At 38.7% G+C, this 21,394-nt stretch overlaps 1 protein-coding gene across 1 annotated transcript; it reads right to left on the bottom strand.

Moving 5' to 3' along the window:
* Positions 1 to 3,718: 3,718 nt before the first annotated feature.
* ERCC4 (ERCC excision repair 4, endonuclease catalytic subunit) lies at positions 3,719 to 21,070 on the bottom strand. Its single transcript, XM_056503614.1, has 11 exons — positions 20,847 to 21,070; positions 19,165 to 19,345; positions 16,268 to 16,463; positions 14,735 to 14,942; positions 13,520 to 13,700; positions 13,034 to 13,168; positions 12,361 to 12,471; positions 10,631 to 11,213; positions 9,920 to 10,012; positions 9,608 to 9,720; positions 3,719 to 8,569 (listed from the first exon to the last, which is right to left on the bottom strand). The coding sequence occupies exons 1-11, from the start codon at positions 21,018 to 21,020 to the stop codon at positions 7,836 to 7,838; spliced, it is 2,709 nt and encodes a 902-aa protein (XP_056359589.1). The 5' UTR covers positions 21,021 to 21,070; the 3' UTR covers positions 3,719 to 7,835.
* Positions 21,071 to 21,394: the final 324 nt, after the last annotated feature.

The following is a 21,394-nucleotide window of genomic DNA, read 5'->3' as shown; positions in this document are numbered from 1 at the left end:
GCCTTTAGTTTTCTGGCTCCCTATTTGTGAGATAAAGTGAATACAAGACTGAGTGCATGGCAGAGTTATGTTCTTTATTGTATAATGTAGTAAAGAGACACAATACTCTTCTCACAGGGCCTGGTTGGTATCTGACTGAAGCTTGTACTCTTTCAACCACAGTAAGTCAAGTTAAATGAGATCCACTTATGTCCATAGTCATAAAAAAGGACAATTGCTGTATTAATATTATGAATCATCAAGTCCATGAGCAAGCCTATTCTGTTACTGGACAATCATTTCATTGAATTCTGAACTTTGTGTGCTACTTTTTACCTCATCTCTCTACCTGTGCACTCACCAAGACACACAGACCTGTAGATGCAGTGGTGCATTAGAACAAAGCCAAATAAAAGAGAAGGGTTTTAAAAAAATTATTATCAAACCTTTATATTCCATTAAAGCTAAAAAGTTAATGAAAAACTTGAAAAATTAATTACCGTATAATTATTATCAAGGAATGCAAAGATCTGTACAATACATTGGAAAAATTCTGGTGGTAGTATTCCTTAACTGATTTTTTACTTGTTTTTTTTGTTATGTTTGGGGTTTTTTTGCATGGAAGAAAATTCATCTTTAATCTGGTTAGAATCCTTGATCCAGTTTTAGAATTTGAACTTTTAACTATTTTTATATTCAGTAAACAAATACTGCAAAACCTCACTTACGTGGAGAATGCTTCCTGCTTGAAATATTGTATTGCTCCTACAATTGCATTTAGATAAAGCTGTTCACCTTCAGATAATGAAACCATTAAAAACACCAAAATCCAGAAAACCCAAACAAAGGAGAGGAGAGAGTTCTGACTTGCAGAGAAAACATCTGAGCTGGCTGTTCTGGGAATGATCTTCAGAATTAGCTCATTATTTATTCTTGGTGCACTCCACCAATTAAACAAACAGTTTTAAAAATAGAACCAGGGATGGGCTTAGCTGGCTTTTCAGGGTCATTGCGGCCACTGCAGATGTGCAGGCTAGTGTTACCCCCCTGCAGCTACTCTGTGTGTGTGTGCATGTGCAGGTGCTGATGTGGGACAGAACAGGCTGAGGCTGGTAATGGCCCAAGGAAAGCCAGACATTCCTGGTGGACACAGTTGAAATTCCTCTGTTTGAGTAATAACACAAGAGTTATTTAAGCCACTAGAAATATGTCAGAGATCCCTAAGGAGCTGGTGGGGCTGACCGAAAAACCCCAAATCTCTACATTTTTATACCAATAGCACTTTGTGGAAAAGAACTCAGGAAACTTAGTATGTGATTCAGACCTTCTGTCAAAGTAAATATTAAAGTGAAAAAGAAAAGCTTGTGTCAGCTAGTGATGTGCAGTATAATGCAAATATTTAAGAAAACAGCAACTTACTGTAATAGTTATATGAACTGTAGTACAGCAGATTTATTGCTGCAATTCAAGGCTTGGATGAGACACCTTCATTATCTAAAAGACTTTCTGTATAGACAGTACCTCATGCACCAAGATTTGCAGAGGACATGTCTTGAAGATTGTAGGTATTTTTTCATATTTAGTATGGGCAGGACTTTTCTTGAAGGATCTCTAGATTTTGCTGTTGTGCTCTAGCTGCAGGTGATCTTAACATTTACATCCTGGCCAGCTTTTGTTAGGAGTCTGTGCTTCCCTTGCTGTCACACTGTAAGTGTTGGAAAGATGTTTGAGCTGTAAAGAAAGTTAATTGATAGATTTCCAAATGCTTCTGTAATTAATGAAACAAGACTATTACAGAGACTTTAGAAGTTACAATCATGTGATAGTTTAACACAAATATATGTTGATTTTAAAGACCGTAGTTCTTCCCAACACTTAACATTCAGAGATTTAAGATGATGCAGAAGCAAAGCATATTTTGACAATGGGAAGAGTTAGAGAAGGGGATTTCAATAAAGAAAAAGAAGACATGCAGCTTATATTTTTGCTGTTGCAGATCTCCCACATCCTAATGTAAATGTATAAGCATGGAATAAGAGTTTTTGCAGGATCTGAGAACTTACCTGCTGCAGTACTGCAATATGTAAAAATGGCTGTGGGATATAAATGCCACAAGAAAATTTGCAGCTTCTGCTATCTATGCATAAGATTCCAAGAATTTTGTGGTACTTTTTAAAAGATACTTTGAAAATTTGCCAGGGTGGGAAAAAAAAAATTAAAATCAACTGATTGTGATTTGTTGTGTCTGCTACTCAGACTTCTTTTAATCTGTTTCAAAAGAAATCTAAGACAAAACCGAGAATTTAATGTTGCAAGAACTGCCAACCTGCTGCTCTCTTTTTTCTGAGTGTCAGCTTTCCTCAAGTCTGGGGCCAAAATGAAAGCAAAGTACAATACATTTTTTATGTAAGCCCCTGGATAATAAGTACTGGACAAGGCTCCAGTGCAGGCAGTCTTGCAAAGAATTGAGTGTTATTTCTGCTCAACAGACATCACAAATTGCCACAATATTTAAGCAGCATTCTTGAAGGGAAACAAAAGGACAACAATACAGACAGTCATGGTTAGGATAAAGGATGTGAAAAAGAAATAAATTAGAAAATTCCAGAGGAAAAATAGAAAAAATATTAAAGAATAGAGAATCTGAGAACAATGTAAATTCACAAGATTTTACATTTTCAGAAGGAAAAATGATGAAGAAACTGTAAAATGTTTCTTAGTTCAGTGCTAAATGATGCTGTGAGTACAGGACACACAGATCTCTACTGCAGATGCACAGCTGAGACATTGCTGGGACATTCCATTCACCTAAGAGGATGTTCAGAGAAGGAATAATGCACATGTCCCACTGTGTATCCTCATGGAACTGCAGGGCTCTATGTAAAGAGCTCAAATTAGAACTATGCTGCCTATTTTTAGGGGAACTCAAATGCAGCCTTGTCGAGTTTAGGCTTCATGTGCCAATTTCACTGGGAAAACTCCTGGGCTTTGAACCACTTGGGAGATGGTTTTGTATACACTCAAAATTTGAAGGTTAGCATGTTTCTGTGGACAACAGGTAACAGTCACTAAGGAGACAGAAACCAGAGCTATTGCACTGAATTTGCAGGTGGGAATTTGTTTCTATTCTTGCTAATTCAATTATGTAAAATTCCAAGTTTTCTGAGTTTCAGGAATTTGAATTCTTGGAACTATTTATCAAAGTGAAGCTAAAGATATGAATGGTGATTTAAAAATTAAATCTTTATAAATTTATTGTACAAGTGTGATAGATTTAGCAGTGATTCTGAAAATTCTACCCTCAAAATTATAAATTTACTCTCTGGGTCCTGGTTAAAATCCTTTAATCAGTAGTTCCATCTTAATAGTTTCTGAAACTCTGGGCCTAGCTAATGGTAAACCTTAGCATCTCATAACCAGGAAGACTTATGTCTGGTTTTACTTTGACTATTGATTGTGATCTGAACTTACATGAGAAAAGTTGAAAAGTTGCATTAAAAAATGCAAGTCAGTTCCAAAAGCTCTTGCCACATAGGCGCTGTGTTTTCTTAAACAAAAAAAAGAATAAAAATAAGTGCCATTCTGAGAGCAAGAAGCTGAGAGTACAAGATCAAGATTGCACTGCTGACTAATAATGCCAGCTTGGAAAAAATGTCAGGTGTTTAATAACTCCAGGCTCTTTGACAGGAGATGATCAAGGTGAAAGAAAAAAGAAATAACGAGGAACTGAGAACCCTAGAAATGAAAACTATGCTTTTATTTATAGAGGGAAACTCTCACAGACAGAACTACGGTAAAATGCAAGCTGAGAAAACGGTTATCTTATTTAGCCCTGATTAAATATTCTAGGAAGACTGCTTCATAGCAGTTGTGGATTAAAGTAATTTTGTCATGCTTTTAAAAAAAGATACTAAAATTAGTACATACACAGGCCCATTTTGATAAGTTGCAGCAACATCTGTTTAGAGAACAAATCACCATAGCAGTGTAGGAGCCCTGGTTACCCTCACTAACTTCAGTAAGAATTCATCTCTCAGCTAAGTCATGGCCAGCCAAACTACTAAGCAGTTCCCATTTTTAAGACTGTGACTGAAGACATTTCTTCCCTTTAACTTATTGAGAAGAAGCTTCCAAAATACACATCAAAACTCAAGTTATAAAAATGGCCAACCTATCTGTATTGAAAAGTCTGGGAGATGAGCTCCTAACATTATGTACTCAATAAAAATGGCACTGAAACTTTAAAACACTTGAGTACTTCTTTGTACAATCTTATCAAAATATGCAAATTAAGAAAGTGCACATACTAGATTGGTAATGTATTTTCAATGCAAGAAGGTATGTAACAGTTAACAATATATTAAAGACTTCATATGAAGCACATAAAAGGGCTTATTCTTAGTTTGATTCTGCAAATATCCAAAATTCTTGCTATTATATGAAGAAAGAACACATGAAATAAGTTATAATGACACGGTATTACAAAATGCTGGAGCAATGGTTTCTGAACTTTCTGGTTTCTGATCCTATTTGCATTTCTTGAAATCACATATTTTACAAAACAGATCAACAGAATATTAATTTAATTTAGGTTATCTTGGAGTAAGGGCTAAAGAGAACTTTATCCTAAATGGTCCTTAGGAAAGGATTGTAAACCCAGCTTATGGAGCCTGAAATACCGGAAACAGGACAAGTTTCTTTATTGACACTCAGTTACATTTCTTTATGGTGTTTGGTATGTAAGGTAGCCATTTAATAATTATTTTTTGGCAGATATTTGCTTTTGGATTCTATTCTATAGTCAGAATTGGAATCCTGAGTAAGGAAAGCTTTAGAGACAGATATTTTAATTCTTAAAAATTAAGTTGTGATTGTACTATCACTCTGCAAATGTGAAATCACAATCACAACAATCCTCACACTTAATTTTTTCCACTTTCCAAAAGAGTCACTGTTTTTAACAGCACGGCTACATATTTTATAAACTGTGTGGAGTTCTGGCCAAATAATTAACATTTAAGTTTTGAAACAATCAATCTAGCTACTTCCAGAAAAGCCCTACTTTACCTGTTTGTGCAGAAGAAATTTTGAAGGTAAGGTTTGCTTTGATTAGGGGCTGCACAGTGACAACACTGCCAGCAAAGTTTCCTTTTGCAGCTGTAGCTTGAAACGGCAAGTATCCCCATGTGCAGGAACAGTAACCAGATGACTTAAACACAGGGACTGCAGCTTCATCTATCCTGTGCTAAATAGATTTGCTAATACAAGCTGCATTTGCTCCTAAGAGGTTGTGTGGTTATTCTAGATGAACTGTCAGTGACCAAAGCCCAGGAGAAGCTGCATAAAGGAGCAACTTGGCCATTCTATAGCATGTGAACCCCACACAGGAAGGCTTCACCTACTGAGGGACCTGAGAACATGAAGTCTTAGTTAGGGGATAAGGAAGAAGTGGAGACACTCCCAAACTGAAGGCAGTTTTAAAAAAAAAGCACAAATTAAAAACATCAGCTGTGACAAGATGTACAACTTCCATGATTGTTCATCAAAGAGAGGATTTTCATTGTTTACCCAACCTTGTGTTATGACTGCATTCAGGCAGAGCCTTTGGATCCATTATGTCAGGGATAAGTGGTTTCAGGACACAGGACCTCTCCCACCTGGGAGCATAGTCCATACCTGTCCCAGGAGGACACAGCTCTAACTGGCAATCGAACCTAATACAGTGAAATGCCAAATCACAGCAGCAATAATAGCATGCAACAATGCTACTTGTGGTTATTCCAGAGAAAAAGGGCAAATCTTGCGTAGAGAGAGAAAAAAGAAACAGCTTTACAAAAATTCCGTACATATAAGCAAAAGGCAATTTCATTAAAATATTTAGCAAATAATTATTTAATTGCATGATGTAATTCTTACCTAGCATACAACACAAAGCTACAACTTTATCACCTGCTATTATACCCTTCATTTTCACCCCATACACATCAGTGCAAAAACTCCAAACCTCACCGACAGAGCTGAGGCAGCATCTGTGGAAAAACCCCAAACCTTCAGTTCATGGAGCACCCTAAAGCCCATTGCACAAGCAATGCTTGTTCTCAAAGGCTGGTCAGCTGCCCTTTTCTGAATCAGGCTCTACAGGCCTGCACTCAGGACAGTTTGATCTTACTCTGATTTTCAGTTCTCTTAGCACTGCTTTACAGGCATTATCAACCCTCTGCACATCTGACAATATTAATTTGAATACACAAAAGTCTCATGGAAAGACTTCTTCTCATATTAAATAAATCAGAATCTAGGGCAGTAGAAACTCTAAGATCTGGATTGTAATCCACACACAAAAATAAAAATGTTCTGAATATCAATACAGCCAAATGAAAAACAAGATAATGAACAAATTTTAATCTTATTATGGGTGCATTTAATAATAAAATTTGCATCTGCAGAAAAATGTTCCCTTGGAAATTTGTCATAGCTCAGCCATAGATTAAAGTTAACAATTCATAATTCACACTTAAAATTTACAATAAACATTTTAGTGACAGTACAGTTTTTACTGAACCTGAACACAAAAAATATTTTCTCCTTTCATGAAGGAGATCATACTGGCCCGTTGTTCCCATTAGAATCGTATAAATACATGTGCAAGTCATAGATAAAGGTTTTTTAAATAGCAAATGTAAATACATTAGCATGGAATAATACTGGACCAACTCCTTTTGGCAACGGCAGTTTGTTACATAGTTGTATCAAAGTTCAATGTAGAATATATGATTTCACAATGCACACATTCACAAACTTTTCCCTCTTTTATGCTATACAAAATGCTAAAAGTATTATCTTGTACATGACAATAGCTTTACTGAGTTTATTACACAGTTGATTTGAGACATAAAAATACAAGAGCAATAGGACACAAAAGAAGCCAATATTGGACGAACTTTCAACACTTTTGGAAAACCTTGTTTAGAAAACAACTGCGTTTTACAAGAGGAAATATTCTTTGGTATAAAGGCACAGTGCCAATGGTACACCCAGATTTTTCACTTTCAAGTGAAAGAGGAGGTGAAAGAGCTATCAAAACTGAGTGAAAAACAAAGCCTCTTAAAAGTATAAGTAAGGCACTCTTGAAATTAAGTGACACTGCAGCACCATAGAATCTCTACCCAGTGACTAAAGGAGAGCAGCTTGCAAAATCCAGCAAGACAGCTTTACTGGCTTTGGAATGGTAAAAAGTGTAACTGGTAGTAAGGTAAGCAAGCAAAATATAGGGCATAGGATACAAATGGATTTTACTGTGACAAAGGCTTACGGTCACGTTCTAAAATTCAGGATTCAGTCCCAATATATTCTAAACAAAGTCTTGAGTAAAGACCACAATGTGTTTCAAATAGCTCCATCACTGTCAATCAAAAACTGGCAATTGCCAAAGACATTAAAAATGGCAAAAGCAGTGTTGTATCATGCAGCGGGTCACATAGACTAATCAAAACAGCACATTTTTAGCTGGAACAAGACATCATAACTTTCACAAAACGCCTTTATAAGTTAGTCTTAGCACTTAATTCTTATGGTCTTGGTGAAAAACTTCATTTAGCTAATTCAGTGGTATTATAGAATTGATTAAAGTGCTTTAAGAAGAAGAAAGATAATTCACCTTTCTCTTTTAAAAATACCTTTTCCTCTTGAAACTTACCTTCAGTAATAATTAACTCACATGCTAAAACTGATGGAACAGCAATAGCAAGAAACAGCTGGTTATCTTAGAAAGGACATTTATGAAAATATTTCATGTATTTGTCAAAGTACTCTGCCAGAAAAGCTTATCTGTGCTGTGTGTTGAACAATGTCATGAGTCATCTTTTGCTTTTTCCTTTGGCTAGTGCCTCTGCATAGGTCAGGTGAATAAAATCGAAGAGTTGTGTGGCATTGGTAGCATTACCCAAAATCTTGGCTAGCTCATCCTTGGACAGTGTCACCAGCTCTGCAATGCTTTTAACATGGGTCATTAAGGCACGACAGTTCTTTGCATTAACCCCTGGCATTTTTAGCAAGAAGTCCTGAGGCCCAGGGTTATACTTGTCTGACTCAGGAAGAATTTCGGAATCTGCAGTGATGGCCATCGCTGTTTCTGCGTCGGGTTGGGGATGGTTTTGTTTCAATTCTTCAAACAGTTCAGCAGTAGCATGGGGAGAAGGACACCACAGGATTCGTAACTTTGGGAAGTGCAGTGTGAGAAGGGTTAGTTTAGAAGTAACATCATTACTGGAAATTTCTGGCTGTAAAGAGCCTCGAGGGATCAAGGAGAAGGATTTGTTGGGATCAAATTCAATGAGGAGAACTGGCCGCTTGTAGTAGCGGCACATGGACACGCACTGTGCGTACAGCCTGCCATTGTTCAAGGAACCAATTAGATCGCTGATGCTCTTCCGCTCCACACAGATGTCAGGGGTTAGAATATAATCCCCAACTTCCAACGTCACAGGCTCAATGTCGATCCCACGGCGATGGATCAGTGATGGAAGCTCACTACGGAATTCCCGCATATCCACGATTATGGTTTGCTGGACACCCTTCTGTTCCTGTCCGCCTAAAGAGCAAAATAAACACTGTTATCCCCATACTTTGCACTTCCTACTCCTCTTGTTTTCCTGTATGCTGCCATGGCTTCTGCAATGGATGGACTTCTCATCTTAAGTTGTATCTCAAATTCAGCAGTACAATAAATCCAGACTTCATTTGATTTTTAACTGCTAGAGAAAAAACATTACATTCCTAAATATATACTATAGTTTATGGAGTGGCTCGATAGAACTACCTTGCTACTTGCTGTCAGCTTTGTATAGGTGACAATGAAATACATTAAGCTGTAGATGAAAATTATTGAAATTAATCAGGGAAATCTTTAAAAGGCTGCCAGCAAAACAAGATAATGAAGCAGATCCCTTTTATTTCCAGCTGTTTCCCACAGAAATATAGCACTTTACTGTAGGAATTATGCACTGGCCTCTACAGATCTGCAGGACACATAAACAGACTGCAGCACCAAGGTCACAAAAGATGTAATAGCAAAGATTACAGAGCATATGACAAAGGAGAGCAGGATTACAGAAAAGACAGCAAAGAAAAACAGGCAGAGGCACAGCATACATATCAGAGGAAAAGAACAAAAATATGGTTAGAATTGCAATAAAAGGATACTTTATTGTAAAGGAAGTGATCAAACCCATGATGTGCAGTTGTTTACCAAGGCAGCATGTTTTGCTAAAATGAAAAGAAGTCCCCAACGTTTACTAGCTGAAGGACAACACTGCCTTTGACCATCTGAAGACTTCAGTTTCTATGTTTAAATTTCTCTTTCGACAAGCAGCACTAGACAGCCTCACAACCAACAATCTGACTGGAAACAATCCAAATGGCATCTGTCTCAAATACTTCATTAACCTGTATTTTCAAAGGAAACCACAGCTCATTTTCACTGGGAAATTATGTTTCTTCTTAGCAAGAAGACTGCATAACCAACATACAACATTTCTCTGCCCAGATGCTTTGAGGGGGATTTAAAGTGCAATAGTTATGGGACTTTTGGAAAGCTCTGGGCTTCAAGCCTGACCTAGGAGTTGCTCACCTGCTTTGCGTGTGTCAGCAGACACAGAGGCAGGTCTAGCATCTCTGAGGAGGTCTAAGTTTGTTTCATCTCTTCCTTCTCTTTCTTCAGGAACAACCATGCTGGCCTTCTCTCTAAGGAACCGCAAACAAACACACACTAAAAACTGCAAATGTAGGAGTAAAGAAGATTGAAATACTTCAATACCCTTCATCCAGATGTTATAATTATATATAGTTTAATACTAAATGCAAACCTGATCAGCATATTGTAAGCATATTGGGGAATTACATGAAACATTAATTATAAAGGCAGTCAAACTAATTGTGCTACCGAATGAGTTTTTCGAAGGCCTCCTTCTCTTTTCTCAGAGCTGTAAGGTAGCGCTGCTCTTCTGTGGAGCCCCCATATATGAGGAAATAAACTCTGCAGGTATAGAAGAGAAAAAATAAGAGGTCACAAAACTTTGTATTAAGTTAAAAAAAACTACAACAAATAAATTTAAGATTAGTAGCAGTAAGTGCCTGACAAGTTAAGTGTGAAATTCCCAGGTGTATTAAATACATATACCCAATGTGGTGATCTTTCTATCAGCAAATGCTAAAACTGCAAATACTAATTTTCTTTATTGTGTTTCTTTTACTTGCTTCTTTGTTACAGTTTCTGAATTACTGGTATTCCACATGATGAACATCAGGAAATGTGAAAATCAATCAAGCCCAAAATTAATCCTTTTTTATAAAAATCATATCTTCAGAGATGGTTTAAAATGAGATTGCACTACCTCAAAATGATCTCCTGCCACTAAAATAATTGAAGCAGAGGTCCTGGATTTTTTTTTTTAAACAGATACATTTCTGCTGTTAAGGGACTTAAATACTTTCTGCAAAGTAAAAATTATGCTTTTGTTTAAACTTAAGGGCTCAACAGGAACTGAAAAGTAGCTAATGAAAATGAACTGCAGCATGTTCTGCATTGACTGCTGACAGTACAGTTTTAGTTTTTGCTTTTCAGACTAGAATTACCCTAGCCAAGTCAACTTGCCTCAAAGGCTTCCCAGGTCTGCTTGCCTTGTAGATTTCCAGCTGCCGAACAAAAGTGAGTTCTGCATCATACAACACAACATATCTGGGTTCCACTTCATGCAGCACCCGAGTGAGTGCGTAGGGATCCCCACAGCCCTGCAGCGGGTGGATAATCGTCAGTGGGTCCTTGAAAATCCCATAGTAACAATCTGAGGGCAAGTTCACATCAAAATCTTCAGGAATGGTCTCTTCAGTGTTGCCTTCTTGGCTACCACTTAATTCTGGTTTGTCTTCCACCTCGACGTCCTCTCTTTTTTCCTCCTCAGTTTTCCCTATCATTTGGATTATAGTCCGGTCTTGCTGCTTCTTGTGTTTATTTTGTTTTGAAGAAGCTGTGAGTTTGGCTTTTTTGGCCTGAGGCCCTGTGTCTGGTTTGGCATTTCCTTCGGCTTTTCTGTCCTTAATCCACAATTCTCCAGCTTTCTCGTCCTTTCCGAAGGTTTTGTTATATAGTCTTGTTAAAAAAGCTTCTGCTCCAGTAATAATATACTCCCTGAGCTGTGCACAGGCTCGGTCATCACTGGCACAAATGAGCACTTGCCCTGCAGTCAAGAAACAATACCATGTTTACAGCCTGTAACACTTGCTTCTTATCCAGTTACAAGCACCTCCTGAGCCAATGGCTTGCACTGATTTAAGCACTTTGCCTGCCAAATGCCTTGACATTCGGCTGCCACAGTCGCTCTGGACTTTGAGAGAATCTAGGCTGCATGGCTTTTTGTACCAAATAAAATCAGAGAAGATTAATGGAAGTCCAACATTCCTTATTCTTACAACATCTAAATTCATAAAGTTTTCCTTCTGATCATTGGAAATGAAGCAGATATAGTGTGTGCTGAAACATACTCAAATAACCACTCATTTTCAAGATGTGGAGTAAGATAGAATTTAATTTAGACCATTCTAATTTTTCAGCTGTGTTAGAGAGTCTACAAAACACGTTTCACACAGTATTACTGACATTTGTGAATAACCATTCTCCACAAGCTGACTCAGATAAACTCCTACAACACTAGGTGAGAGAGCCAGTTCTTACCCAGAGTCAGAACACTGTGGGTGGGAAAAAAGAGCACTTTTTTACCCTTACTATTTCCTAAAATAAAACTTGCTAAATTTTAAGGGAATGAAAAGCCCTAAAATAGGAAAGGCAGGAAAGCAGTTAGACTCTTTCCCCTGCCTCCTAATCTCTACCTCATTTATATGCAACTCATGAGAAGCAAATTTTCAGGTGCATGAATAGAATGTGCAAGTTAGAAAGGCTGTAGGACAGAACCCCTATTTTTGTTTTGAACTCAAACTTCAGAAATGAGTGAATGGTACCTTGATAATTATAAATTTCCACATCAGTTGTATTCGGCTTGGAACTAAGGTATCAGTACACTACTAAAATGTACCTAAGATGTTTTTTCAGAATAGTACAGGTTCTTTCCTAAAAAGTATTGCATTGAGGAATGAACAGCATTTCTCTTTTAGAGCAAGCTAATAAGAGTTTATATAAAACTACCTAATTTTACATAGTTTATATACATAATACACATAAATTCCTCATCTTAAGGCCACAAATTACTAAATTTAAATCAGCTCTTTGATAAAACTACATAGAAGAATTAGTTCCTTCTCTCCAAGGTCAAGTAGAAGTACAGATCAGTAGAAGTACCAGAAAACTTACATTATTTAGTATTCTCTCACCTGGACCACCAAGGTTGTCACTGCTCTTATTCTCATTTTCAATCTCTTTCAGTACTTCTCTCAAAGCTTCCCATTTTGGGTTACTTTCTAGAACCAATTCCTTTTTCAGTTCTGAAACAAAGTAAGATTGAATACAGCAGTTCTTTCAGCCAACATGTCCTTCAGACTTTAAATCAGTGGTTAGATGTCAATAGTGTGATGGTTTTTGGCACATATGATATTCAACAGCCTACATATGCAACTTGTTATGCTAATGAGGTGGAGAACGCTCAAATTTAAAAATGGAGATAAGTGCTTTTGTGAAGCAGAACCCTGAAATATTCACTCATTCTTCAATTCTGAATCTCCTGAATATATTTTTTTAATAAAAGCAACCATGGCTTCCTACTCTTTCACATAAGATAATAAAGATGAAACTAAACATCAATGTAATGCAAGAATAATTCCACAAAAGCTCTCCCAGTGATCAGCTGAGCAAGCTTAGGAGAATCCCCTATTTCGTGACTCTTTTGTGTTTTTATTATATGCTTTTGGAACTAAGATTATGTCTCAATTTATCCCAGCTATCCTGAGCTGTGGAAGTTCATGCAGGGAACCAGAGCACAAGTAATAATATGCAAAGCACTTGGAATCGTGTGACACTCTCAAACTTAAAATTAGGAATCATCAGTACCAGTTTCCTTCTTTGCATCACGTTTTTCAGAGCCTGAGCCTTTGCCTTTCTGATTCAGTTTCTCATCTGCCATGCGATAAACTCGAGCTCGAGCATTCACAAACATTGAAGTACTGGAGTCAAGGAACAGCCAGCCTGGAAAGGAGATGAGAAGGAAGCAGCAGTAGTTTGACATCTGCGATGTGTGTATGTATGTTCCAACCGTCTGCAGTAATAAGCCCCAGATATACCTGGAATACCTGCCCTACCTGCTTGCTGTGTAATCGCCAGCTTAATAAAAGACAGAAATGTGATGCAAATCTCACACCGTTAAGTAACAGCAGTTAAGTGGGAAGATGAAAGAATTATCTGTCAATAAAAACCTACGTCCTTATGGCTGGTTGTGTAAAACTTAATTAGATACCTTCATATGTTTGGGAATGACAATTGAAAACATCAACATTGCACTGTTTCATGCATTAATTTGTATAGTTAATCCATGTTTACCTGAATTCTCACCAAAAGCTTTTTCACTTGCTTTCAGTGACTCCAGAAGATTAAGGAAAGTGACACAATCATACTGGGTTAGATACAGTAGCAAAGTACGTAGGACCTTCAAATCCTGGACCAAAGACTTTGTCTTAGCTCCAAGCTGATGCCAGAGAGGATCTAAATAGTGACGTATCGTCTGGAAATAAAAATGGGAAAGTTTGGAGTGTCAAACATACAGTATTGCATTATAGCTTCTAACCAAGCTGAGAATGCACTTTAATTTTACAGAGGACACTCTGGTTTCTCAAAATTATTATGGATATCAAAATAAAGATGTGATATTTATTTTGATATAAGTTACCATATTTTAGCAAAGTTAATATAATATAGATGCTTTTCATTTCAGCAATTAGCAGACATATATAATTTAATGCTTTCAATATTGTTTTTCATTCCCATCTGATAATGAAATACTGGTAAAATTATAAAAAACCCCTTATTTTACTGGTACTAACCTATAGTATTTAGGAATTAGTGCACTTCACTTAGGTACAGCAAAAACCATTATAATGTCATTTAGTTTCCAAAATCAGGTAAGTATCATGAAGATGTGCAACTTATAGAGCCGAGAAAAAAACTTCAAATATTTAAAGTACAGAAGGCCTTCCATCCAGATTAAATCACAGTTAACCAGTAACTGTGTTGCACTCTGATAGTTGATTTCACCCTAACAAAAGCATATCATTGCAGATCTGTCAAAAATAACAATGAACACAAAGTTATAGTCATACATAATGATTAAAGATACAGCAGATGTATGCATGTGCTTTTCCTACTAGAGGAAATAAAAAACATAAGCAAGAAATTCAAAAGAAAAAGGTGAGTATGTGCGTGGCAATTACTGATACTTATCTCCAAAGTATTCTGAGCTGAAGTTGCAGCTGTCTTACTAATAACAGCAGCAACAATTATTACTAAACATGAATTGGGGTGCTTTTACTGTTGGGACTTTGGAAATGAAGGAAGAATAATACCAATAAATCAAAAACCCTACTGGCAACTGTCATATCACCATTACATCCCCTTGTACCAGTAATAGACAAGTTGTGGGAGAACACCCAGGTGCTGTTGGTTATTTATTTTGCAAATGACATTTCCGTCTGCATGGCAGATTACTTTGGAGATCTATATACTGTTATTTAGACACTGCAGAACAATCAAAATGGTTACCTTGTCAAAAGGTTTAGCAATAGCATTCTCTAAAGATAGATCTTCTACTTCAAGAGCTGGGTTATAACGTTTGAGTTCCCTCAGACATGCATTCAGAATGTCCAGGATTGCAGTCTGGATAGCAAGCATAGCAGGGGTCATTGCCACGTGTATTTCCACCACTTCAGGTTTATGCTTCTCTAAAAAGGAGTGTACTGCTACATGAAATCTAAGAGAAAAACAGTTTCTTAAGATTCACATGCACAGTTTTGACTTAGAATTACTCAAAAGTTTGTATAAACTACAATTACAATTTTTTAAAATGTAAACAAGTAAGTTAATTCCAAAATCAGTTTCTACTGATGTGAAGACTGCAATCTCATGAACAGCCTTGGAAAACCATCTGTTCCACAATTATGACTGTAGTCATTCTAGTCATGTGAGCCTATAGTGCTGGTGAATGATCCACGGAAAATTACTGCACTAGATTTTGCATCATCATCTCACATATAGCAAATATTAAAATAAGCCCAAAAAATCATACAAGGGAGAAACTGGAAGGGGTTCATGAATTCTCTGAAATCACGGCTGCACCAAAAGATTTTGTGACATTCCCAGCTTGCAATGACAAGCTGCAAGTCCGTGTTGGAACCCTGTCCTTGGAGCCACTACAACTGCACAGACCCAGAGATGTCACCTGACTGTTCCTGACAGGATGAGGCTCAGACAACCTGATGACTGCTGACCTCTGCAACTCCATGGACATTTCCCTTACTGCAGCTTGCAGCTCCAGGTCTTTTCATGGAAGTCAAGGAAGGAAATCTAGAGAGCTCCTACTCAACTTTCCTACCTAGATATGTCCACTTCTACTTTCCTGGGATATTGAAAGACAGACTGTTAAGGAATTTACAATGCAGAGGAACACATTCCAGCTCGGACTAGCAGAATAAATGAGCAGAGCTCTTGCCCAGGGCAAGAGCACTGACTGGGTCACAGAAACTGTCCAGTTCCATTTGCGGATCTGCTCCCGGAAGATTCAGTGCATGCCACATCTTGGCAATTTGTAAGTAATTTTTTAACAGTCATCAAGAAACACACTTCATACACAACATACGTGTAAGAAGATTAAAAAAATGTGATATGTAGAAAGAGATGCATGGAATTTCATCACAGCTGGAAACAAACATCTCCATGAATAGTGGAACTGAGATTTTTTTTCATGGCTTAAATACTCTTGTTTAGTAAAAGAAGCTTTTCTTAAACTGTTAAGAATATCACCTTGTGCTGTGATTTCTGTTGACTAAAAGGACAGATCAGCCATACGGTTCATCCCCTTAATAGAGTCAATTTGAGTCTATTTTCAAAAATACTCTCAGAAATTCAGCATCTTTAAGACTACTCTGTCAAAAACTGAAGGAAATTTGTTTGGGAATACAGGAGGGAACACAGATTGGCAGTGTGACTGCATACACCTCGTTTTCTTAGGAACCCACTGTAACATCGTTCATCTCTCCTTGAAGTTTAACTCTTCAGTGAAGTAAAGAAGTGCCTCACCTTGGCCACAGATAAAGCTTCCCAACAAAAAGATTTTTCATTACTCTTTCCACATGACAAAAGCCAGTGTTAAATGCAACTGCATTATCTGTAAAAGCTTTAATAAAGCCTTGCTTGTTCTTCTGGCGATAAAGTCGCAAGATGAACGCTTCCTGACAGGACTCAATGATTCTGTGTGCTTTGTACACCAAAATGCCTGGCAAAAGAAAAAAAATTCAAGTTAAAAAAAATACAGAAAGTTCGGTTTTGTACAGATTTTTTCTCACAACTGTCCTGTTCTTCTACTGTTCTTTTAACTACAGGAATTTAAGTATTCTAAAATGAAGGTTGAGAAAACTTTCTGCAATTTAAACAAGTGATTCCTCAGTTTCAGTACCACAGAATTGTCAAATAACAGAACTGGGTTAATAATGCATCTTTAACATGAAAAAAAAACCAGCTTGTGCATAAGTGGTAGGACTTACTAGCTTGGAAAATTTTTTACTCCTGAGGCATAACTTGAACTTCAGCCTTTTAAAAGCAGGAAAAGCAAATGCATGACATAATACACTGTTACAACAAAGCAAATTCGATGTGCTTGAGGTGGTGGCAGTTGAATCCTTTAGTTAAGAGAAATTCTGGAATTACAGACTTGTCAAGCAACTTTCATTTCTAACAGCTGAAGTGTTTACATAATCAAAGAACTTCTGAAAACATTTATTTTGCTTTTCTCTCCCATCTGACAGTCATATTCATACTCAAGGACAGCTACTATTATCAAATATATGAGTACACCACCAGTTTTCTTCATGGCTATGGGTGTAAGACTAAAAGACCAATCAAGCACATTTCAATAGAGAAATGAAGAAAGAGTCAAATTTAACTGCATGTTTGAGGTGAACACTTCTGGAGTTCACAGTTCACTCAGCCAAGACCTGCTAAACCAAGGCTTGTTTTTTCCTCATGCTAATTATGTTAAACAGCACATTGCATTATTTTCCCTCTTCCCCTGCTGAAGTAAGACCTATGTAGTACCTGTTCACAGTGGAATCATAAATGCCTTTCTAAAATGGAAGCAAAGGAGATAAAACATCACAGGCTTTACCTTGTGCCTACATAAGCCAATAAACTTACAGAGCATTTAATTTCTGTAACATGTCTCCTCAACACAGCACCCAGCCATTGATTTTAACATGCCTTTGCTTGCTAAATGAAAAAGCATCCAGAAAAAATTCTTCCATTTAACTGCTTGCCATTCATGATTAAATCCTGAAATAATCCACTACAAGGCATTTTTCTATCCAGATATTGTTAGACCTGTTTTATGAAGCAAATTTTTCAGTACATAATAACGATCAGTCATTATTATTAAGATGTGACTTCCAGTTTATCAAGATGTGACCCCAGATGGACATGACAGAAAGAACGACACGACAGAATTTATAACAGGTCAGTAAGACTGTGTTTATTATGATACTTTCCTGTTTTTAGTCAACATATATCTGCTTATGAAGGGAGTTCACACCTGCTCTGTGGGCCTTGGTAGAAACAACTTGCCACATCTTTTTACACCAACTTGCATCAGTATCACTGTGCTGTCAAGTACGTTATTTCCATTCAGCCAAAACCACCAGGAATAATTCCGCTTTACTGCAGTGATAATTCCTTATCTTCATTTAGCTGGATTTATGAGTTCATCAGATGTTAATTCACACTGATTTTACAAATGACTTTTTTAACACCTAGAAAGGCTTTTGCTATTATCTCCTCATGAAACACTGCTACAAGATTTTGTTGAACAATCTCACAGAGACAAGGCACATGGACCCGGGTGTTGGGAGGCTGAGAATGAAGCCACTAGTCAATTACAGGTGCTCTCACACTGACCTCTGGTGGCAATGCAAAACCCGTCACAGATCTGTGGCACTACAGGACAGCATCACTTTTAAAACTTTACTGTATTTCTTCTTTTCACCTTTCTTTTTTTAAAATTTTTCTTTTATTCTTTGGTAGGGTAGAAAGATAGAGAGGAAGGAGTCAAGGGAAAAAGAGAAATTATCACAGAAAACCTATTCACTTCTTTTGAATTGAAAAATCTGGTATTATTTGACTCCAGCATAAAAGTGTTCAAAATGTTTTAGAGTGGAACTTGATATAGCTTGACTAAAAGGAAGGAAGTACAGCTTCTGAAGAAGAAACTCACATTCTCCTAAGCATACAATATTCAGCTATGTTTAATCATTAAGATGTTAACACTTAGAAAACAGTAACGCATTCTTAAATCACTGGCTCTTAGATATCTCTTTTTCCTGCTCTCCAGGCAGTAACAGGGTTTCCAGCTTAGACAGGAACATAAAAACAAGAGTGGTTGGGGGAAAAGGGGAAGAGTACTTGAGAAGGATAACTCTCACATCTTCCATGCATAGCTTCTATATAACAAAGAAAAAAAAGGTTGCAAGCTATTCCCCAAATCTTTACAATCACAGTTAACAGCATTACTTCATAATACAGCTATCTGCATAATGTCCAGTGTGTCAAAGATTAGTGAGGGTTTTTTTGATGAGAAGTCATCAGGAGTAATTTGTTAATGCAAAAATATAGGTAATGTGCAAGGCTCATAAAGCATGACATCTAAAATCAGTTTTAACAATAGGCCAATAGAGCATAGGACAGTATTTCACCAAATCAAATCAATTATTCTTCTTCGAAAGCCTTTTTAAACTGTATGATTAAATAAACAAGTTGAGAGAAAAAAAACCAAAAAAACAAAGAACTACATATTTGCTTCTTTTACCTCAGTCTTGATGAGGAAAAAAAGGGAATAATTCTCCAACCTCAATAGCTGTTAACAGAACTCTTCTTAAGCTTTGGGTATTTTCAAACAGAACACTCTTACCTTTATTTCATTAAGCTCTTACCGGTAATGAGATTGGCAGGAATTCTGTCAGTGAGGAAATCTACCACAAGGATCCGACTTGTTGCAAAGATGACTCCTCCTTGTGTATAAAATTCATATCGAGTATTATTTGCAATTTCATTAGTAACGCGTCGAGGGAGATGAACAACTCCATCTGACCTCAGCTGATCAATAAAATACTCCTAAATCAAATATAGTAAAACCACAAGCCATCATTGTGGTATCCATCCAAAAAGCAGCTTTATTACACATACTCTGGTAATTTTGAGGAGCTATTGAAAACAAATTAAGACATGACAGTATAACATACTAAAAGAAGTCAGAACTATTATGATTTTTTCTTCGACATATTTTCTTCAGTTTCAAACTCATCTGGGTGATTAAAAAATCTACATAGTCAGTAATAACTAGACAATACTTACATAAAAATGAGCAACTGACACTTCAAGGAGCTTATATTTTCTTATATTTCAGTATCTCATTTTCAGAGAAAACACAATTTAATACTGCCTTAAGAACAGAGAATTGGGAAGACATTGTCTTTTAGTGCCCTCACCTGTTGTTAGATGACTACAGCAGGTAGATCATACCCACCAAGCTTAATCTCATAAACTACAGTTGTGATCTTTATTCACCTATGGTTACTACAAGAGGTCCCCCAAGATCTCCCCTTCCTGATGGTGGGAAATTTGCCTGGATCCAGAGAAAAAAGAGCAACTTTTTTTGTACAATTAGGGACAAAACTGTCAAGCCAAACAAGCATGTTTCACCCCTTTATCCTCAGTGGTTACTTATAAATTATGTACTTGTTTTAGCTCATTAGTGTTACTAGGACTTCATTGAGCTTCAGGAGCAGAAATTCAACTGCCAGGATCCCGAACGTGTGTGATTTGACAGTTTCCCCAGGACTTGGGGGTGGACAACAAGCTGTCCCTGAGCCAGCAGCGCCCTTGCGGCCAAGAGGGCCAAGGGGATCCTGGGGTGCATTAGGAGCAGCGTTGCCAGCAGGTCAGGGAGGTGACCCTGCCCCTCTGCTCAGCCCTCCTGGGCACATCTGGAGTACTGGGCCCAGTTCTGGGCTCCTCTGGACAAAAGGGACATGGAGCTCCTGGAGCAGAGGGTGACAAAGAGGATGATGGGACTGGAGCATCTCTTGTGAGGAAAGGCTGAAGGAGCTGGGGCTGCTCGGCCTCGAGAGGAGATGGCTGAGAGAGAGCTCAGCAATGCCTGTCAGGGTGAGCAGGGAGGCTCAGAGCAGGGACCGGGCTCTGTTCCTGGGGCCCAGCAATGGACAGGAGGAAAGGGCAGGAACTGATGCCTAGGAAATTCCACCTGAACACGAAGAAGAACTTCTTCCCTATGAGTGACCGAGCACTGGGACAGAATGTCCAGAGGCTGTGGAGTCTCCCTCGCTGGAGATGTTCCAGAACCGTCTGGACACAATACTGTGCTGTGTGCTCTGGGATGATCTTGCCTGAGCAGGCACCAGATGAGCCCCTGCGGTCCCTGCCAACCTGACCCGTTCTGCGGTTCTGTGCCGGAGCCGGTGCACAGCCCGACCCCCGCGCTGCCCTCACCGGAGGCCGCACACCCTCCCGCCAGCCCAGGGAGCCGCCGGCCGGCCCCGGGCCGCGCCCGCCCCAGCCAGGAGGGGAAGGGGCGGGCGCTGGCAGCTGCCCTCACCTCCTCGGCGGGGCTGGTGTTGAGCACGAGCACGAGGCTGGCGGGCTCGCAGTAGAGGCGCAGGAAGCGCAGCAGCAGGCGGTCGATGCCGAGCCCGCGGGCGCACACGACGAGCCCGTCGCGGTGGAACAGCTCCAGGAAGATCTGGCTCTCGTGCTCCAGCAGCGCCGCCATCGCGGCACCGCTCCCGCGCACGCGTGCGCGCCCCGACAGCGCCCCCTGCCGGGTCCGCGCGCGGTCCTCCCGGCCGGGCGGTTTCCGCCCCGCGCGGGTCCCGGGGCGCGCGGACAGGAATGTCCCTGAGGGAAACGCCCGTCCCCTCATGGATACCCACACAGTTCATGCTGCGGCAGATGAGCCTCCGCTTCTCGCCGTGCAGGGCGTGTGTGCCGAGTGGTAATGCGAGGTAGCTGGTCTTCTCCAATTATTTTTGTTTATTTTGACGTTCTCTCAGGGAAGGTTTGGGTTAGATACTAGGAAAAGGTTTTTCATCCATAGGGTGGACACTGAACAGGCTCCCCAGGGCAGTGGTAATGGCCCCAAGGCTG

Source organism: Oenanthe melanoleuca, chromosome 14 (assembly GCF_029582105.1).
Source record: "Oenanthe melanoleuca isolate GR-GAL-2019-014 chromosome 14, OMel1.0, whole genome shotgun sequence".
In the NCBI taxonomy this organism is placed as follows: domain Eukaryota; kingdom Metazoa; phylum Chordata; class Aves; order Passeriformes; family Muscicapidae; genus Oenanthe; species Oenanthe melanoleuca.
Note: the sequence above shows the minus strand (reverse complement) of the source record. Positions and strands in the feature narration are given on the sequence as shown.

Excerpts from the sequence above, each read along its gene's own strand:
- ERCC4 (XM_056503614.1), bottom strand. The coding sequence starts at position 21,020 with ATGGCGGCGCTGCTGGAGCACGAGAGCCAGATCTTCCTGGAGCTGTTC. Across the intron at positions 10,013-10,630 it reads AGACCTGGGAAGCCTTTGAG|AGTTTATTTCCTCATATATG; the intron begins GCAAGTTGACTT and ends CTATACCTGCAG. Across the intron at positions 9,721-9,919 it reads GCCTTCGAAAAACTCATTCG|AGAGAAGGCCAGCATGGTTG; the intron begins GTAGCACAATTA and ends GCGGTTCCTTAG.